The sequence below is a fragment of the Centroberyx affinis genome, unplaced genomic scaffold (genome assembly GCF_046629955.1).
Source record: "Centroberyx affinis isolate AG114_WGS23_722 - 3 ecotype Tasmania unplaced genomic scaffold, CSIRO-AGI_Caff_v1 ptg005102l_1, whole genome shotgun sequence".
Lineage (NCBI taxonomy): Eukaryota > Metazoa > Chordata > Actinopteri > Beryciformes > Berycidae > Centroberyx > Centroberyx affinis.
The window spans coordinates 202,055-219,603 of NW_027282527.1; the positions used below are offsets into that span (position 1 = coordinate 202,055).

A 17,549-nucleotide genomic window follows, 5' to 3' on the forward strand; every position below is an offset into this window, starting at 1 on the left:
TGCTCTTATCAAGGTTCTGAATGACATTAATATCAACATAGATTCTGGTAAAGTCTCTGTCCTCGTGTTACTGGACCTTACTGCTGCATTTGATACGGTTGATCACAATATATTAATAGACAGACTTGAACACTGGTTTGGTCTATCTAACATGGTCCTAAATTGGTTCAAGTCCTACCTTCAGGACCGAGACTATTTTGTATCAATCGGTAGCTGTACGTCAGAGCGTCTCCCAACAACGTGTGGAGTTCCACAAGGGTCAATTCTCGGACCTCTGTTATTCAATCTCTACATACTCCCATTAGCTGATATTATTCAAAATTGTATGGTTTCATATCACATGTATGCAGATGATACGCAAATATATATAGCCGTGTCACCTAACGAGTACAGTTCAATAGACTCCCTGGGACAATGCATTAAACAAATTAGTAGCTGGATGTTCCAAAATTTTCTCCAGTTAAATGAAGAAAAAACTGAAGTCATTGTTTTTGGGGCCAAAGAAGAAAGACTTAGAGTCTCTGCTCACCTAAATAGTCTGTCCTTTAAGAGCAAAAATCAAGCTAGAAACCTCGGTGTTATCCTGGATTCAGACTTAAATTTCAGTAGTCACATTAAATCAATAACTAAATCAGCCTTTTATCACCTTAAAAACATTGTAAGGATCAGAGACTTGATGTCAAAACCTGACCTAGAGAAACTTGTGCATGCTTTTATCTCTAGCAGGCTGGACTACTGCAACGGACTGTTTACAGGTCTGTCTAAGACAGCAATCAGACAGCTTCAGCTCATCCAAAATGCGGCTGCCAGGGTTGTATCAAGGACCAAAAAATACCAGCATATAACTCCAGTTCTCAGAGCACTACATTGGCTACCTGTTTCCCACAGAATCAATTTAAAAATTCTATTACTTGTCCATAAATCATTGAACGGTTTAGGTCCAAGATACCTATCAGATCTCCTGACCCAATACGAACCTTGCAGACCTCTTAGGTCGGTTGGCTCTGGATTACTGACTGTTCCCAGAGTAAAAACAAAACATGGTGAAGCTGCCTTTAGCTTCCATGCTGCTCAAATGTGGAACAAATTGCCAGTGGAGCTGAGACTTGAGCCAATGCTGACTACTTTTAAATCTAAGCTAAAGACCTACCTGTTTACCATTGCTTTTAATTGATTTTCTTTTATACTACTATTTTATTTTTATTTTTATTTTTATTTTTATTTTTATTTTTATTTTTTATTTTTATTTTTTATTTTATTTATTTTTTTTAAATCTGTGGGCATTTGCCTGTTTGCTTTTATTGTTTTTATTCTGTGTCCTTTTGCTTGCTCGCTTTTAATGTTTTTATCATTTGTTTCTTGTGCTTTTGCATGTGTTCTCTGTAAAGCACCTTGGGTTGCCTTTGGGTATGAAATGTGCTATATAAATAAATTTGCCTTGCCTTGCCTTGCCATGAAATGTACAGGTATCCATTCACACCAAGCAATTCATTCTTCCAATCCGATGATTATCCAGCTCTCCACTGGGGAGAGGAAGGGAATCACAGAATTCAAATGAACCAAATTATTACAACCTGGATAGTGACAACAAAGAGTTTATAGACCTAATTGAGGTCATTTGGATTGTTATGACAACTACTGTTTGTAATGAAGTTTTGTTTTTTGTTTGCAGCTTAGTATTTGAGAAGTCAGAATCATTTCAACAAATATTAAAATGAGCAAGTCAAAGGTTTGTTTGTTTGTTTAGTTTGCACTAATGTTGTAAAAAACAATGTCTTGCAATATTGTTTTTGAATAAATATGCACATGGACTTTCATTTGACGATTCACATTTTGTGAGTTATTCTACTAACAGCAAATGGATTATTGCAATCTATCTGACCATCCCAAAAAGCCCAGCACCCTCATACTGTCAAACTCACCCTCCATGATTTAAATGTTTGCTTATCTCTTATCCTAAAACCAATTTCACACCCCTTGTAAACCTTTAGTTTATATATTAATAAAAATATAAAGACAAAAAAGTATGACCAAAGAGTTAATTCAATCATGCTCCCAACAGCACATTATAAATCATATAATATCCATTTTAATTTATGAAAAACTAACATCTGGCCATTTTGTAAAGAATCATAGAGAGAACAGTAGATACCAAAATCACTTAGCAGCATGTGGTCATTAAATGAAAAAATGAACTATAAACAACAATGTGTAAATAGACTATGGACATGGATTATATGTGTGTGGGTGGTTGTTGGATGACAATCAGCAGTCTCTCACAAGTCAAAGCGTCTGTGGGGAGGGAGGCTCCGGGCTGGGCAGGCTGTCAGCGCCTGCCTCACTGATGGGCCCTCTGCAGCAGGACTGTTGCTCCACCGTGTCAGAGTCTGTGGACGCTGTCTTTCAGGAGCCGCTGCTTCCTCCATGCAGCGTGGATTCCCCTCGCTCTTTTTCCCCCATTGACAGAAGTTATGAAGTGCGCAGCAGGTGGCAATGAGATCACTCCGTTTAAGAAGAAGAAGAAGAAAACGTGTCGCAGATTGCAAATGAGAAATTAAGAGGAAGATGATGTGGCACCACAAGCGATCAATGTTTCATCTTTTACAGTGATGTTTTGGGTCCGCACTTTAGAAAGTTTTAACGTTAAAAAAAGTCTAAAGTGTTTTTGAGATATGTATTTCCCCTTTTGTCTTTGCAGATGTATCCATGGACTCCTGCCTATTATTGTGGTCCTCAGCCCGTCAGGGTAGGACCACACTAATAGGCAGAGGGAAGTCAGTGGATAGCCTACATCTGCAAAGGTAATAGAGACCCTAACCCAAAGGCAATCTCGACACATGTCCTTGCAGTGCTCAAGTACACACTGATGGATTCCTGCTCATGAGTAATGGTTGGTGAATAGTATAACCCTTCATCAGCCAGGTAAGCAGGGGAGAGGCTGGATCTCCCAGGAGGAAAAACATCCCCCCCTTCAATCTGCAAAATTCTCTATGAGGACAATAAAGCAATTAGAAACTTGGCAGTCTTCCCGTTCTCTAATTTTCAGTTGTTAACATACAGCCATGAGCTACTTCACTTGTGCTGTGTTATGAGATTTCTAAAGAGTATAGAACATTGGCATCATGGGCTTTGCCTGGTACACTGCAAAAACTGTATAAAGGGAAGAAACAAATACAATTCTTTTCTCAAATTAGACCTATTTACCTAACTCTTGGACTGAGATTAGCTTTGAAAGCAACCAAGAGAGAGCAATGAAAGAGAAACAAATCAGCACATTACCAATTAAACATCAGGGGGCCCTTCTAGTGGTAATTCAATATCAGCCATGCTGGTGGTGGGCCTACATTAATAGGACAGAAGCCTATACCATGCTTAGGTGCTGTGATAGTTACAAGTGTACAATTATAGTTGCCTATAGTACGCACACTACCGGCCTACAGCTGCAGCTGCACCCTCCTTTTCTGTTAAAGTCCGTGTATCCTGCATTCGGAAAAAGCACGAGGATGTGAAAACCATCTATACATGCAATTATGTTGGGGATGCCACATATGTGCTGAAATCTGTCCACAATAGCACAGGCTTCTTCTTCAGATGGCCCTCAGATGAACTTATGGATAACAGATTGAACCATTTCCTCACAGAACATGCAAACAAACTGCTGTACACAATTGTTCACTACCAGGTAAAATTCACAACAGCTCCCTAGTTTGTATAAGACGATTGCCGAGGGAACGTGTGTGCAAACGGGGGCTGCTGCTGGCTTCATCACGCTCTCCATAATGTCGCACAGTTTATAAAATGAAGCCCAAGACACTCTAAAAATGTTTCTCCACTCACTGTCCATTACCTCCATCAAAACAACTCTTGTCCACGAGCCTGAGCTTTTCTACTGAGATCCCTATACAACTTCACATTTGTGTTAGATAATTTGGGAAATTCTAACACTGTCACTATTATTTTTTACCTCAATTTTCTTTCCCTTCCGGGTCGGCTACTTTTTCCTGGTTGCCTACTTCTCTTATTTCTGTTGGACGTGAGTGCAACCCAGGTTAAATAGTGATTTATTATAAGCTTAATAGGGCTGCAACTAACGATTATTTTCATTGTCGATTAATCTGTCGATTATTTTCTTGATTAATCGATTAGTTGTTTGGTCTATAAAATGTCAGAAAATGGTGAAAAATGTCGATCAGTGTTTCCCAAAGCCCAAGATGACGTCCTCAAATGTCTTGTTTTGTCCACAACCCAAAGATATTCAGTTTACTGTCATAGAGGAGTAAAGAAACCAGAAAATATTCACATTTAAGAAGCTGGAATCAGAGAATTTTGACTTATTTTTCTTAAAAAATTACTCAAACCGATTAATCGATTATCAAAATAGTTGCCAATGAATTTAATAGTTGACAACTAATCGATTAATTGATTAATCGCTGCAGCTCTAAAGCTTGAATAAATAGCCGAGTCCACAGGAGCCGAGATGAACTTTGCTGCTGAAGTTACAAAGTATTTGATGCAAATGCATATACAAGTTGGAAGTTGATTTATCTATAAACACTTACCTGGCCTTTGCTGCAGTGAGATTGCCTGGTCCCTGGTAGACGGCGACTAAATTAGTTGGAGTCCTTGAACAGACTTCCAAGTTGTTACTGGATGGCGAGCCACAAGGAATCAAACTGCTTACCTACTGTCCTGCAGGGGGTTGAAGACAAAGACACAACGATTATGCCGTTACATCCCAATCCACAGTGGTAGGATTGAATAGCCATTGTCATTGCCAAAGAGAACTGAAGTTCTGGTGCCTTACCTTGAACTTGAATGAACTTTATTTGATCCTATTACTGATAGTTTCGTTTATACTTACGAATTGTTGTAGCTGCACCCAAGGATGCAGCTTAACACTGCCAAGCTCATATCCAAGTTTTTAGCTTACATCCAAACTAAAAGAAATGATATTTTTATACTCTTTTATACATAATTTAAGCGTTTCACCACAATGCACGGCGCAAAAGTTCAAGGTTCAAGGTTGAACTTCTGTTGCACAGCGGAAATCCGTTCATGTGTGACGTTCATGCATGACGCAAGCGATTGGAAAGAATGGGGTTTAGAGTTCAAGGGTGCAGTTATTGCGTCTTATGTGAAACACCCTTCAGGGCTCTGCACAACCTAAAGAGCACATACCATAACTTCCCTGAGTACTGCGCGTTACAAAACACAAAAGAACCACTGAAAACACAGAGCCAGACTCTTATAGAGGTGCTTCTCCCAAACACCTAATAAGAAACCGGTCCATGTCTTTGGGGTTTACAAGTGGACTCCCATCACAAATGAATGGTTGAATGTGACCCAACACTGATCAGAACTAAACTAATCTACTCCGCCCTGCACCTACACTTAGGCTTACAACTACTTCACATTACACCCATTATTTTCTATCCTCGCTGTTGGTCTCTAGGTTAAAGGAACGACTCTTCTGGCTATAAATGACGCGCTCAGGAGCTCACTAAAAATACTTAATAATGATGCATCCATACTTGCAAATGTGACAAAAGAGGGCAAATCGTTTTTCCTCCATTATGTTGTTGATGCCACAGTGAAGTTGGAGCTTTCAGCTGCATAACTCAAATGTTGGTGATTCATGTTTAACTTTTCAAAATGACATGCTCCTCTATGTTTCAAAACCCATGGTGTAATGTAAAAAATGCACTGCCATCAAGCTAAAAACAAGAATGTTTTTCTTAGTTATTGAAAATTGACATTTTGGAGATACAAGGTTTTCACCAAACAATATATGTTCTTCTTTTAATCAAATGAATTTGATGACCTTTTTAGATTAGATGACCTTTTTAGACCTAATGAATAATAAAGCAGTGGGTCAATGTAGCAGCAGCAATAGACTTCATAAAAATGTGACAGAAGACCAAGATTTATAGTTATATAGATTCAAGGTGACCAACAGGCCTTATTTTGATGGAACTGAGGGTTTGCAGTTGGACCAGTTACGACTCCATCTGCATCTCACATACATGTGACCAACCTCTTAAACCTTGGCCTCTCTGGTCTAGTGAACACCTAGTTGATGGCAGGTGCCAAAGGGGGGGTAGGCAACATATCAATACGTGGGCTAGAATCGAAAATAACATAGGAAACACACACAACACTCATAATGCCAGATAGACAAAATTAAATGGAATAAAAAGATTCACTTCACTAAAAATAGGAACATGTGTATTTTAATAACTGGAAAAGCACTGGAAAATGGATTTGACCGTAACAACCTGTCAATTAGCATTTTGACTGTAAACATTAATTTATAAAGCAGATATGGACAGATAGAATGTTCTCTGTATTCTGTATTGTGATTTGACACCAATATGATTCCATCTCAAAGAAAAAAAAAAAGGTCCAGTGTCTATACAGGTGTGGATTAGAGAGTCTTCTGTATAATGACAACAGTGAAGGGGACTCATGGAAACAACACAAAATGTCAAGTGTGACTTGAAAACTACAGCAGTGAGCAGAGTGGAGCTCCACGAGGCCTCTGTGATTTAGAAATGTCAATAGCTTTCATGGTGTGGCAGAAGAATGTGCTAATTCATTTGGAAATGATTCATCCATTGATTCATTCTTCTCTTAACATGTGCTGCATGTTAGCTTTGCAGTATTTTTTCTATTGTCTGCTAGATTTAGTGTAGCAAATGTGTCAGATTTTATATCTTTTTTTTTTTTTTTATATGAATTGGCTGGGTGAGAAGGTCCAGAAAACACCTTTACAGCTTTATGGGTGGAGAATGTGTAGGAGAGTTTTGCTGCTGTGCTGTTCCAGCTGCCTCCTGTTCAAACAGTGATGGAGAAGGTGACAGTGCTTCACCATTGTAGACAGTAATAGGTTGATTGGGTTGTTCAAAGCCTGCTGTGACTGTTAGCTACTAGTACTGCAATTGACTGCATTTAAATAAAACGCTTATATAAAAAGCACTTTTATAAGCAATAACAGGCCGCTGATGGTTTAAAGCCTAAAGCCAAAGAAATATTCATCATACCTCCCTCGCTAATTCTCACCTTAAAACATAGATGTTACAAAACTCAATCTCTGCTAGCTATTGATGCTGGCTTGGTAATGTTAGTGGTAATTTTACATCATTGACAATAAAAGAAAGGCATATCTTTTTGCCAAAACCACATTTTTGGTAGAAAAAGCACTGAAGTGCACTCTTTCAAAAGTTTACCAAAATAAATAGGATCCTTGTTTTAAGAATAGTTTTTAGTTAAATATAAGAATAGTTTCATACTGCATATTTACCCAAAGGAATTGTGTAGTGTGCCAGAATGCATGCAGATTTTCAGGATTCACACACACACACACACACACACACACACACACACACACACACACACACACACACACACACACACACACACACACACACACACACACAGCCCTGTAAAAGGGGTCTCCCTATTTTCACAGCATTTTGCTCAGATTACATTAAAGGTAGCATGTTTTGTAGAGCGTGTTGGTGCTTCAGCAAGCTTGATGCCCACATCACTTGTGCATTCCAAGTGATAGCATAATCCAGTTTGCTGGAACATAAACAACTAGCATATAGAAAATCAGATGTGTGTAACAGTGTATGTGTCCTTTCAAGTTTTCAGTGTGAAAATAATCTATAATTTTGCAACTGGAGCATGAAACACTGTTTCCCTGTCACACATGTAGGCTGCACTCAACTTACTTTTAGGATTGGTTGCCTATTATTCCGACAATCTTCTTCTATCAAAATACACCATGGAGGGCGGTAGCAAGAAGTATGAACGACTTCTAAAAGTTTAGTTATATATGTTAAATATCAGAATCAGAATCAGCTTTATTGGCCAAGTATGTACACATACAAGGAATTTGAGTCCGGCTTTTCCGTTGCTCACAATGTACTTACACAGAATAAATATACAGCTAAAAACAAGGACAGAGGTAAATCTAAACATCTAACTACTATGTACAAATATGCATATATATAAAAAAAAGTATAGAAAGTATATATATATAGTTTATATATACACATATGTAAACAATATATGAGCTGCTTGGTGGATTGGATGTGTGCAGAATTGAAAAGTGGCTCCTAAACAGTCTTAAGTCATGCACTACCAGGTGTGTACATTTGCCGATGAGCCAGGCCACATTAAATTGCCAGATTTTAGTTTGAGTTTGGCGTGAAGTTCTCGCCATGCAAGAGAACAGGATGCAACAAGCTAAACTCAATTCAAAGTGATTACAAACACAGTGTACCAACTCGTAGTGAATGGTATGGAAATCAAAGACTTTAGCCCTCTATGCTTTGTGGTGATAGGCATACAATAGGAACAATGAAAAATAGTAACTGTAGCCTCATATGAATTGAGTCTGATAGTAGGTTTGAGATTGAGTGTGCGGACTTGGATCATTACACGTCTTACATCACTTAGTGTGATGTAAGATGTAAGGCTCCGCCCCTCAGACAAATGGCCTAAAAATAGAAAGTCCCTCTGTAAAAGTCTCTAATACTCTATAATACTCTAATCCCAAAGACTCTAATGTCATCCATAAGTGAAACATATATAACAGACTGTACTTAAGCATTCTAATGGAGAGTCCAGCCTACACCCTAAAATCCCATTAAGTCCCATTAAGATCTAGTGAAGGGACTTGGTCTTAGCTTTATAAGCAAGAAAGACTAATTTTAAAAGGTTTGAAAGGAAAACATTGTTCAGAACCCCTAAATACAATCTAAACACTAGCAAATTTTGCTAGTGTGGCAATTTAGCCCAAGCAAAGGGGTTGAATACCTGTGCAAACTCACTTTCTTTGCTATTTTAATTTGACACTTTCACATAACTTTCTACAATTTTGTCTTCACTTTGAGTGGAGTGCTTTGCACAGAACTCATATTAAAATCCTGAATAAATGCACTCTGAAACAATTTAATAGCACTTTGTGGGGAACTGCAGTTGTTGGAGGGGGGCAATGTCCAAAAGTGACAGTTGTTGCTAGGTTAGGTTTACAACATCTGTGATGCATGAATATGATTTTTCCCTTGTAGTGCAGATTGCTGGACAGTTGCATAGTCAGAGTGCAGTATGGCTCTTTGTAAAGAATGACAAGGTAAGTATGGGATCAGCATCTACAAAATCAAAGAACACCAGTAATGTGTTCCCATCTGAAGATCCGCCCCTCCACTCTGTTTGAAGAGGCGTAGCAGAGAAAACAGGCAGAGGCACTAATGCATTCAACTGAAGCTCAGCCCACGATCAAACAGATGTTTGACCAGCAGGCAAAGTGGCACAAATCAGATCCCAGGACAGTAAAATGGACACATTAATAGCAGAAATAATTGCAACAGACAATCGCCCCTTAACCTTTGTAGATGATGTGGGTTTCAGGAGACTCATGGCTGCCACAGAACGGAGATGATACGCAGTGTCCATGTCAAGATCAAAGAGAAGTTCAGCTCCTATACAAACTGCTGGAGTGCGACAACCAGATCTCTAAAGAAATGTCCATGCATTTCATTGATAAAGAATGGATATACAAGTATGTGGTCCTGGACATCTAGTGAGCATGAATTGCTCACACACAGGGGAAAATATCAGCTCAGTGTTCCTCAACATGTTGGAAGAGTGGGGAATAAAGACTGTGTGTTTGCTTGTTATTAGGGACAGTGGGGCCCAATATGGTGAAGGGAATGGGAATTGCAGCAATACTAGATCTGAATGACAGCATCACCTGCCAAATTGGTGATGAACACACTGTACTTGCATTGCTGGAGTCCATTCCACACAGAAGATACAGCAGAATCTTGGCCCGCTTATCCACTTTATCCTGCGAGTGGAAATCCATCCTCCAAATGCTGGGGAAAGTGCTTCAGACACAAAATGTTTACGCCAGTGAGCAGGGAGGATACACTTGCTTGATTCACTGCTGATCAGCCAACCTGGTCAAAACTGCTGCTTACTCTTAATGAAGAGATCAGTCTAGAGAGGAGACACTATGAAGCCGTTTTTCCCCTGTATTTATTCTACCATGGCGGCCTGCCACGGTAAGATCATTACCCACTGTGCTAGAAATATTGGCAGGCAGTGCGTTTTCTCATCATCTCCTCAAATTCACCTCAGCTCTTCAGTCAGACTGAGCATCTGAGAAGCAACGACACCAGAGGAAGACTTAGCTGACATTACTAGCAGTCATTTTTGGACTTAACAACACTGGTTTTGATGTGATACGATGGACGATACCCCCAGATCCCCCTACATGGTATCAGCAACCAAGGCAGTAAGGACCATGAGGCAGGAGGAGAAGCTCAAAAGCCTAACCGGATATTTTGCAAGAGTCAAGGAGATAAAAGGTGCTGTCCTCGCCTGCTTGTGGGACCCAAGATCCAAGGAGTGTTCAGGAGAGATGTGGACCAAGGCAAAGGAATAGCTTGAGGAGGAGGAAAGCCTGCTGGACCAGCAGATGAGACACATGAACCAGAACCAGAGGAGGAGAGGAGACAGATGGAGAACAGTAGCTGTGAACCAACATGACCAAGACAATAAGATACACTACTAACAATCTAACTTCATAGATTTAGGACAGCGAAAAGATAGGAATCATGAAAAAAAATAAAAAAAAAAATTCTATAAAATTGAAGTGCATTTTTTGTTATCTTTGTCCTAAAGGAGTTTATCAAGTAATTAATTTATATTAAAATGATGTCGAATTTTGTTTGAGATTCAGAATATTTACATATTTAAAAAATAATATTTTTTAATATAATAAAAATGGATCTTACAATATGAAGTTAATTTCCTTCTAGCTGTAATCTTGTTTTTGGTGAGGAGAACATGTGTTTTATTTATCTTTGTCATATTTGCCTTCATATAGCCTAATGAAAAGCCTATAGATTGGTCAAGTGAAAGAAAAATGTCTTTACTTTCAAATTGAACCCTTACAATAGAATATCTAAAAAATAAATGCTCAAGGTTCATTCAAAAGGTTTAGTACAAACTGGATATAACTAGTTGATTGATACTTGATACTTATTGGTAACACAATATTTCCTATTCAGTCTCCACAGTGCATTCCAATGGCTCGTACGCCTTGACGTAACGCTACGCGCGGCGTAGTTACGCACTCAGCAACGTCATCTCGCTTGCTCAGTACAGGCACAAGGTCGCAGTAGCAGCAGTTAGCCGCAAACATGATGTCCCTTGCCGCTAGATCGGGGGCATTTTCCCCTTACATGCAGGCTACTAACTTTGCAGTAGCTGGCCCTCTGAAAGCCCTGATACCTGGGGTTGTTGTGAAGGGAGAGAAGGTCTTGTTAGATACGAAGAAACCGTTCCTGTGCCGCGAATCCCTAAGCGGTCAAAGCCCAAAGACAGGGCCCGCCGTCACTGTTAGCATCAATGGTAAGTCAGTTATTGACAGATAGCTAGCTAACTAACTTCTTATTGTTTTTTCCTTCGTTTTGGAAGGTGAACGATAAATACAATGTGTCATCAATGTGTTGACAAACGTAACGCCCCACCCCTTTGATTATTCTGCTAAATTTCACCCAGCTGGACTCATTTGTTGGCTAGTTCTCCTTCGTTAGCTAACGTTAGCAGCTGGATGATCTTAGCCAGCTTCCTGTAAGGCTAGGTGGCTAAACAGCGGCCTTAATTTAAGGTCAGCACTAATAAGTCAGCATAGTCGGTGGTATCTGGTGTTTGTTTGTGTCTAACAGTATCTGTGATAGTCCAGTAACTTATTACTGAGCTCACATTGTTTGCATTCACTGACGTTATGAAGTAGCTGGGTCAAAGACATATTAGCAGCTGCTAAAGCTCAATGCCAGAGTAGCTAGCAGTTAACCTAGCCGGCATTAGCTTGGTTGGAGTAACTGGCACTGTTTTGTAGACAGGTTGGCTTGATGTAAAATTAAAAGCTTACTTGCTTCTTATAATCCTGAAAGTGTGCTAAACCTCAATATTAAGTGTCCACTTGGTTTCAATAAGATTGAATTGAGTTGTGAATTGTCCCAATTCAATTGTATTGAATACCCAATTTAGCTGTGATCAGACAGCTGAATACTTGTAGCTGGTAACTCTGTCTATTCCATCTTATAAACATTCCCAATATATGAATTTGTATAATTTTATGTCTGAAGTTGGTGCTGTGTTTATGTAGTTGTATGCCACTGAAAATAACCCCACCCCACTTACCCCCCACAAAAAGGAGACATTCTTTTGTAATTTATTTCAAATTCCCTCAACTTAAAAACAACATTAACACCATTTGCATTTATTGCGGTGTCCTTGAGTTGATTTAGTGTAGCTACTGCTTATCTGGCAACCTTCTTGCCAGATAAAGTAGGTTCCACATCAAATTGTAATGCAGCCTACGACTCGATGGATAACGGAAGTACAATTATCTGAGGCAGTGGTCTGATAAAAAAGTAAAGCAAGCATTCCAATTAAAAAAAATAAAATAAAATAAAAAGTGACAGCCCTACCATACCCAGTCCAACTATGCCTGATATAGTATTGTTTGCCAAATGTCAAAGTGAAAGGTGCAGGGCAACTCCTACTTGTTTATCACTTTTTCTTGTTTTTTTTCTTCAATAACCAGTTTGGTTGCTCCTCAAGGTGATAGCCACTAATGTACTATGATGACTCCACTCCACTCCACTGTTATGATTGTTAGATGAAAAAACACCAGCCTACCCTCCATCTGGATAATGCAGACAGCCTAATTGAGTGGTGCGACCAGAATACCCTCATCATTAACATACAGATCATTCTCAGCCTCCCAGTTACAGTCCATAATGAAAAGGTCAATCATGTCACTTTCTGTAAATGCAAAGGAGTGTATGTGGATGCCGTGCTGTCTTGGTACAGTTAGTTCTGATATTTGTTGCAAAGTACCGCAGCATGTTTATTTTCTCAGTCCTTCACAGGCACAAAGATCAAGATCAGCCACAAGAACTGACCTTATTTGCTGCCTATAATGACGTGATGCTCTGATGTGCTGCATAAAGAATCACAGCTTTTGATCTCACATTGGTGTTCTGTGGTCTCATAAGTGAAGATTAATAGACTGACAAATGAATTCATAAAACAAGAAGTTAGCTTTTAGATTGGCTACAGGCTTTCCACAGTAAGGATTGATTGCAATGAATAATATTATGTTTATCTCTACTGCATTTGGTCGAGGCTTGAGGCCACAGACTAGATCAATGAGGAAGTAGAATTCTGGGAAATGTGCGACTGATCCATGTAGATAAACAGTTTGAATCAAACATAAATTTTGCAACAGTTGTCTTTGTAAGACACTCAAGAGCTGGAGTTTAGGTGCTCGGGATGCAAGACAAATTTCACTGCAGTATATTTATGTAGTGTATCTGATGATCAATCCCTTTTTGTCTGCAGCCCGTGCCGGAGTCAGATTTGCCCACACAGATATCAAGGTGCCGGACTTCTCTGACTGCAGGCGCCCTGAGGTGCAGGACCCCAACAAGACCTCCCAGGACAGCAGTGAAGCCAGGAGGGCCTTCTCATACCTGTTCACCGGCGCGACGACCGTGGTGAGCGTCTACGCCGCCAAGACCGTGGTCAGTCAGTTCGTCTCCTCCATGAGCGCCTCGGCCGACGTCCTGGCCCTGTCCAAGATCGAGATCAAGCTGTCCGACATCCCCGAAGGCAAGAACGTGACCTTCAAGTGGAGAGGCAAGCCGCTGTTCGTCCGCCACCGCACGGAAAACGAGATCTCCGCCGAGGCCGCCGTGAACCTGGCCGAGCTGCGCGACCCGCAGCACGACAAGGACCGCGTGCTCAACCCCAGCTGGGTCATCGTCCTCGGGGTGTGCACCCATCTGGGTTGCGTGCCCATCGCCAACGCCGGCGACTTCGGAGGCTACTACTGCCCCTGCCACGGCTCCCACTACGACGCCTCGGGCCGCATCAGGAAGGGCCCCGCCCCCCTCAACCTGGAGGTTCCCTACTACGAGTTCCCCGACGAGGAGACCGTGGTCGTGGGATGATTTATAAAAAAAAAAAAAAAAAAAAAAAAAAAAAACATCCGTCGGACTGAGCTGTCATCTACAACAGTGGCTTTGACTTTCTCAGAAGCATGGTAGTGCTGAGCTTTTCAGATGTCTGTATTATAAATGTGTACTCAGTGCGGTGATGCTTTTGAGGAATGCTTTGGCTATGAAAGTTGTGATGGACTAATGCCGCATTCATGTCATATTGGATGTATCATAATAAAATCGAGCTGCCAACTAGCAGCTCTACTCTACTCATGAAAAGCAAGCAATACCTGCTGCAGTTTCTTTACACTTGGGTTTTAAATTCATAAATACAAATTGTTTGGGATGTGGATGTTCCAACGAGTTAAAACACGTGAACAAGTCATAGCAACAAGACGTCATCTTGTTCTTCCGCTTCTTCCGACATGACGTGAACACGGCATACAAATACCTGATTATCTGATTGACTTATGGTCCATGTAATCAGTAGATGCACATCTTGTGTTCAGGCCTGGTCAATAAATAATTGTAAGTAATAAATGTATATTTTATCTGATGGACAGCCTTGATTCTGTTATTTATTCTTTCATCACTCAAAAATAGGTTTGTGTGTTCATCTACCAAATTAAATACTGTTTGTTGCTACAATGACTACCTGTCGACCATCTTTAATGGAGTATTGAGGCTATCCAGGTCTGGAGAAAACCAATATTTTACTGGTTTTAAGTGCCACAGATGTGTAGAGCTGGACTATATGAGGGAGTCTGTAAAGTAATATTCCTGTGATTGATGACTTAACTATTTTATTGGGAGTCTGGTTACCATGCAGCAGGCTAGAAAGTGTCGAAGTTTGTAACACTTAAAATGATCTGCATCAGCTGGAAGAGCCAAAGTGAGGGTATAGAAAGTATTCCGCTTAGAGAATTTAAGTGCTATAGGCTAGAAGTTGCATGATGTCTTGATTAATACATTCAGGCGTAGGTGATGGCTGCACTGCGGTGTAACGGCTTCTGTCTCAGAACGATGAGGCTGCAGTGGGATCTGACAGATGGGGAAATGTTGGAGACACGATGTTCGCACAACAAACACAAATAGTTGAGTGTACTTTTTTTTTTTCTACTCCTGAGCTGTCCTTTGACAAAGACCTGTGTAAAAGTGTACGCTTAACGTTGCACAAATAAAAGTTTCACAAACAAATTGAATGATTAAATGAGTAGAGTTATTAGGACTGTGAGTGTACTTGAATTTGTTGTACCTCAATACTAGATAAATGACAATTGGGAATATTTTACTTTTATCAACGCAGTATACAGTTGGTTCGGTTTAGTTTTTGCTGCCTTTGACTATAGACGCATCTTGTGCTGCAAAATGATTTCATAATGCATTTATTGGGGGTTTTTTGTTTGAAAATAGCATATTCTATCAAAACAGTTACATTTGAATGTAAAATTAAATAATTACATTTCAAAAACGCTTCCTACTGCTTCTTTCTCTGGCACTTAATTGCCTCTGAGGAAAAAAAAAAAATACTCAGCATTTTGAAATGTAGTGATTTGCTGTACAAACTGCACTAATTCTGCACAGCACAACTGATAGATATCAAGCTCCTGTAATGCATCTCATAGGGATTTGAGGGTAATAATTCATGAATACAAGAATACATACAGTGTGGAATGCATGGATCACTTTGATGGCATATGAACTCAATTTCTGAAGTTATAAAAAAAAACAACTAACAATTGTGCACATCACTGTATATACAAATGCACAGATGAACCCTTAGTGATCAGTGAGTTTTACTGCACAGTCTCTTACTAAAGCTAATATTTACATCTGTGGACTTTGTGGGGACTACACAAATTAGACAAACTCATACAATGTCTGGCCTTTTAAGCTCAAGAGAGGAGAGGAATACACACATCCCTATATGGTTTTTAGCAGGTGCTGGAGTAGAACAGCTCCAGATGAATTAAAAAAGGAGACACTGCACACTGCTTCCGCATTTAATCATCTATTCTAACTATTTGTGTATCATGTAAACACAACGTCCGGGGTTTGAGTTCGGCTCAGTTCCTTTGTCACATGTCATCCCCGATCTTTCCTGTCTCTATTTTGAACTATCCAATATAAACGGCAACAATAGCCCCCGAAAAAGATATATAGGTATTGAAAAAGTATATGCATATATTGAATATATCACATAGGGGTGGGGACACTGACAGAATAGGCCCTTTTAACATCATCATGGTAACAGCTTCTGCATTGAGAAACAGACCATTACCACTTCCTATTGCCAGCTCTGGCCTTCACTAAATCGCTCCACAACCTGCCCAAAATTAACACTGGTTAGTTGTGTGACCAGAACAAACCATGTTTATCTGTCCTAATGATCCCACTCATGACACTGCAGGCTTAGTTTGGAAATGGTGCCCTACTTCATAGCTATGTACTTGTCTTTTTACTGATCTTATATTCCAAGTATTTGTGGTTCATCTTAGTCTGCATTGTGTGATAAGCAATGAATGATATTTTCAATAGGTGGAAAGATAATGTTGGTCAATACTGTATAAGCTGAATTGAGTACCCCATATATTGGTATTGGCATGGTGGCTCAGTGTTTAGCACTGTGGCCTCACAGCCAGAAGGTTGTGGGTTTGATTCCTGGTCCTTTCTGTGTGGAGTTTGCTGTTCTCCTGGGGTCCCTCCTGCCAGTCAGGTGGATTGGAGACTCTAAATAGCCCGCAGGTGTGAATGTATGTATCTATCTATCGGTGGTGGCCCTGTGATGGATTGATGATCTGTCCAGGTTGTCTCTCTGCTCTCCACCCAATGCATGCTGGGATAGGTCCCAAACACACAGCGAGCTAGGCCCTGTAGTTCCATCTCAGCCATTGCTTTGTTCTAGAATGCACCAACATTCAACCTACAGTAGCAAGCAGAGACATTTTCATTTTTGGGTGAGCTATTTCTTTAAGGAGCTGCTAACCCTAAAATAATTTCATTAGTATGGTTTTCAATGAAGAGTTTTACTGCCCCATGATGGTTTAAATGCTGTTTCAGGATTTTCCACCCTGCCAAGAATAATTGGGTGGAAACACTGAATACTGCCATCAAAACTGAATAAATTAATGCTAGTGAATATTGGCACAAAATATTGGCTATCAACAGCTTTGGTACAAAAATATTGGTACAGACCTTCAAAAAACCATATTGGTCAAACCCTATAACTGATATCCATGAATTAGTCATCATATGTCTTCAGTTCATGCTGTGCATGCATGGACTTGCAAGGAAGCGGATGGCTCAGAGAAGCTGAGAAAAAAAACAAAGAGAGAGGGAGGGAGAGAGAAAGTAAACTTGCAACATAAGGTCATAAATCTGTTGTGGCATATCTGTGTCACTTGACAAAGGCCCACAGCCAACTTGGTTGGCTGTGGGACCATCTCTATGAATTAATGTTCAATCCAAGTGAGCACTATTTACAGCGCAAATTGTTGTGAATTGTGTCAAACTATTTCCAGT

The 17,549-nt window shown here is 40.0% G+C and overlaps 1 protein-coding gene across 1 annotated transcript; it reads left to right on the plus strand.

Moving 5' to 3' along the window:
- Positions 1–11,184: 11,184 nt before the first annotated feature.
- Positions 11,185–14,583, plus strand: uqcrfs1 (ubiquinol-cytochrome c reductase, Rieske iron-sulfur polypeptide 1). Its single transcript, XM_071546061.1, has 2 exons — positions 11,185–11,427; positions 13,429–14,583. Exons 1-2 carry the CDS (start codon positions 11,217–11,219, stop codon positions 14,037–14,039), a joined length of 822 nt encoding a protein of 273 aa, XP_071402162.1. The 5' UTR covers positions 11,185–11,216; the 3' UTR covers positions 14,040–14,583.
- The last annotated feature ends 2,966 nt before the right edge of the window (positions 14,584–17,549 follow it).

What these genes read in the sequence shown, in the direction of transcription:
- uqcrfs1 (XM_071546061.1), top strand. Translation starts at nt 11,217, where the DNA reads ATGATGTCCCTTGCCGCTAGATCGGGGGCATTTTCCCCTTACATGCAG. An exon ending in CGTCACTGTTAGCATCAATG is followed by an intron (nt 11,428 to 13,428) that starts GTAAGTCAGTTA and finishes TTTTGTCTGCAG; the next exon opens with CCCGTGCCGGAGTCAGATTT.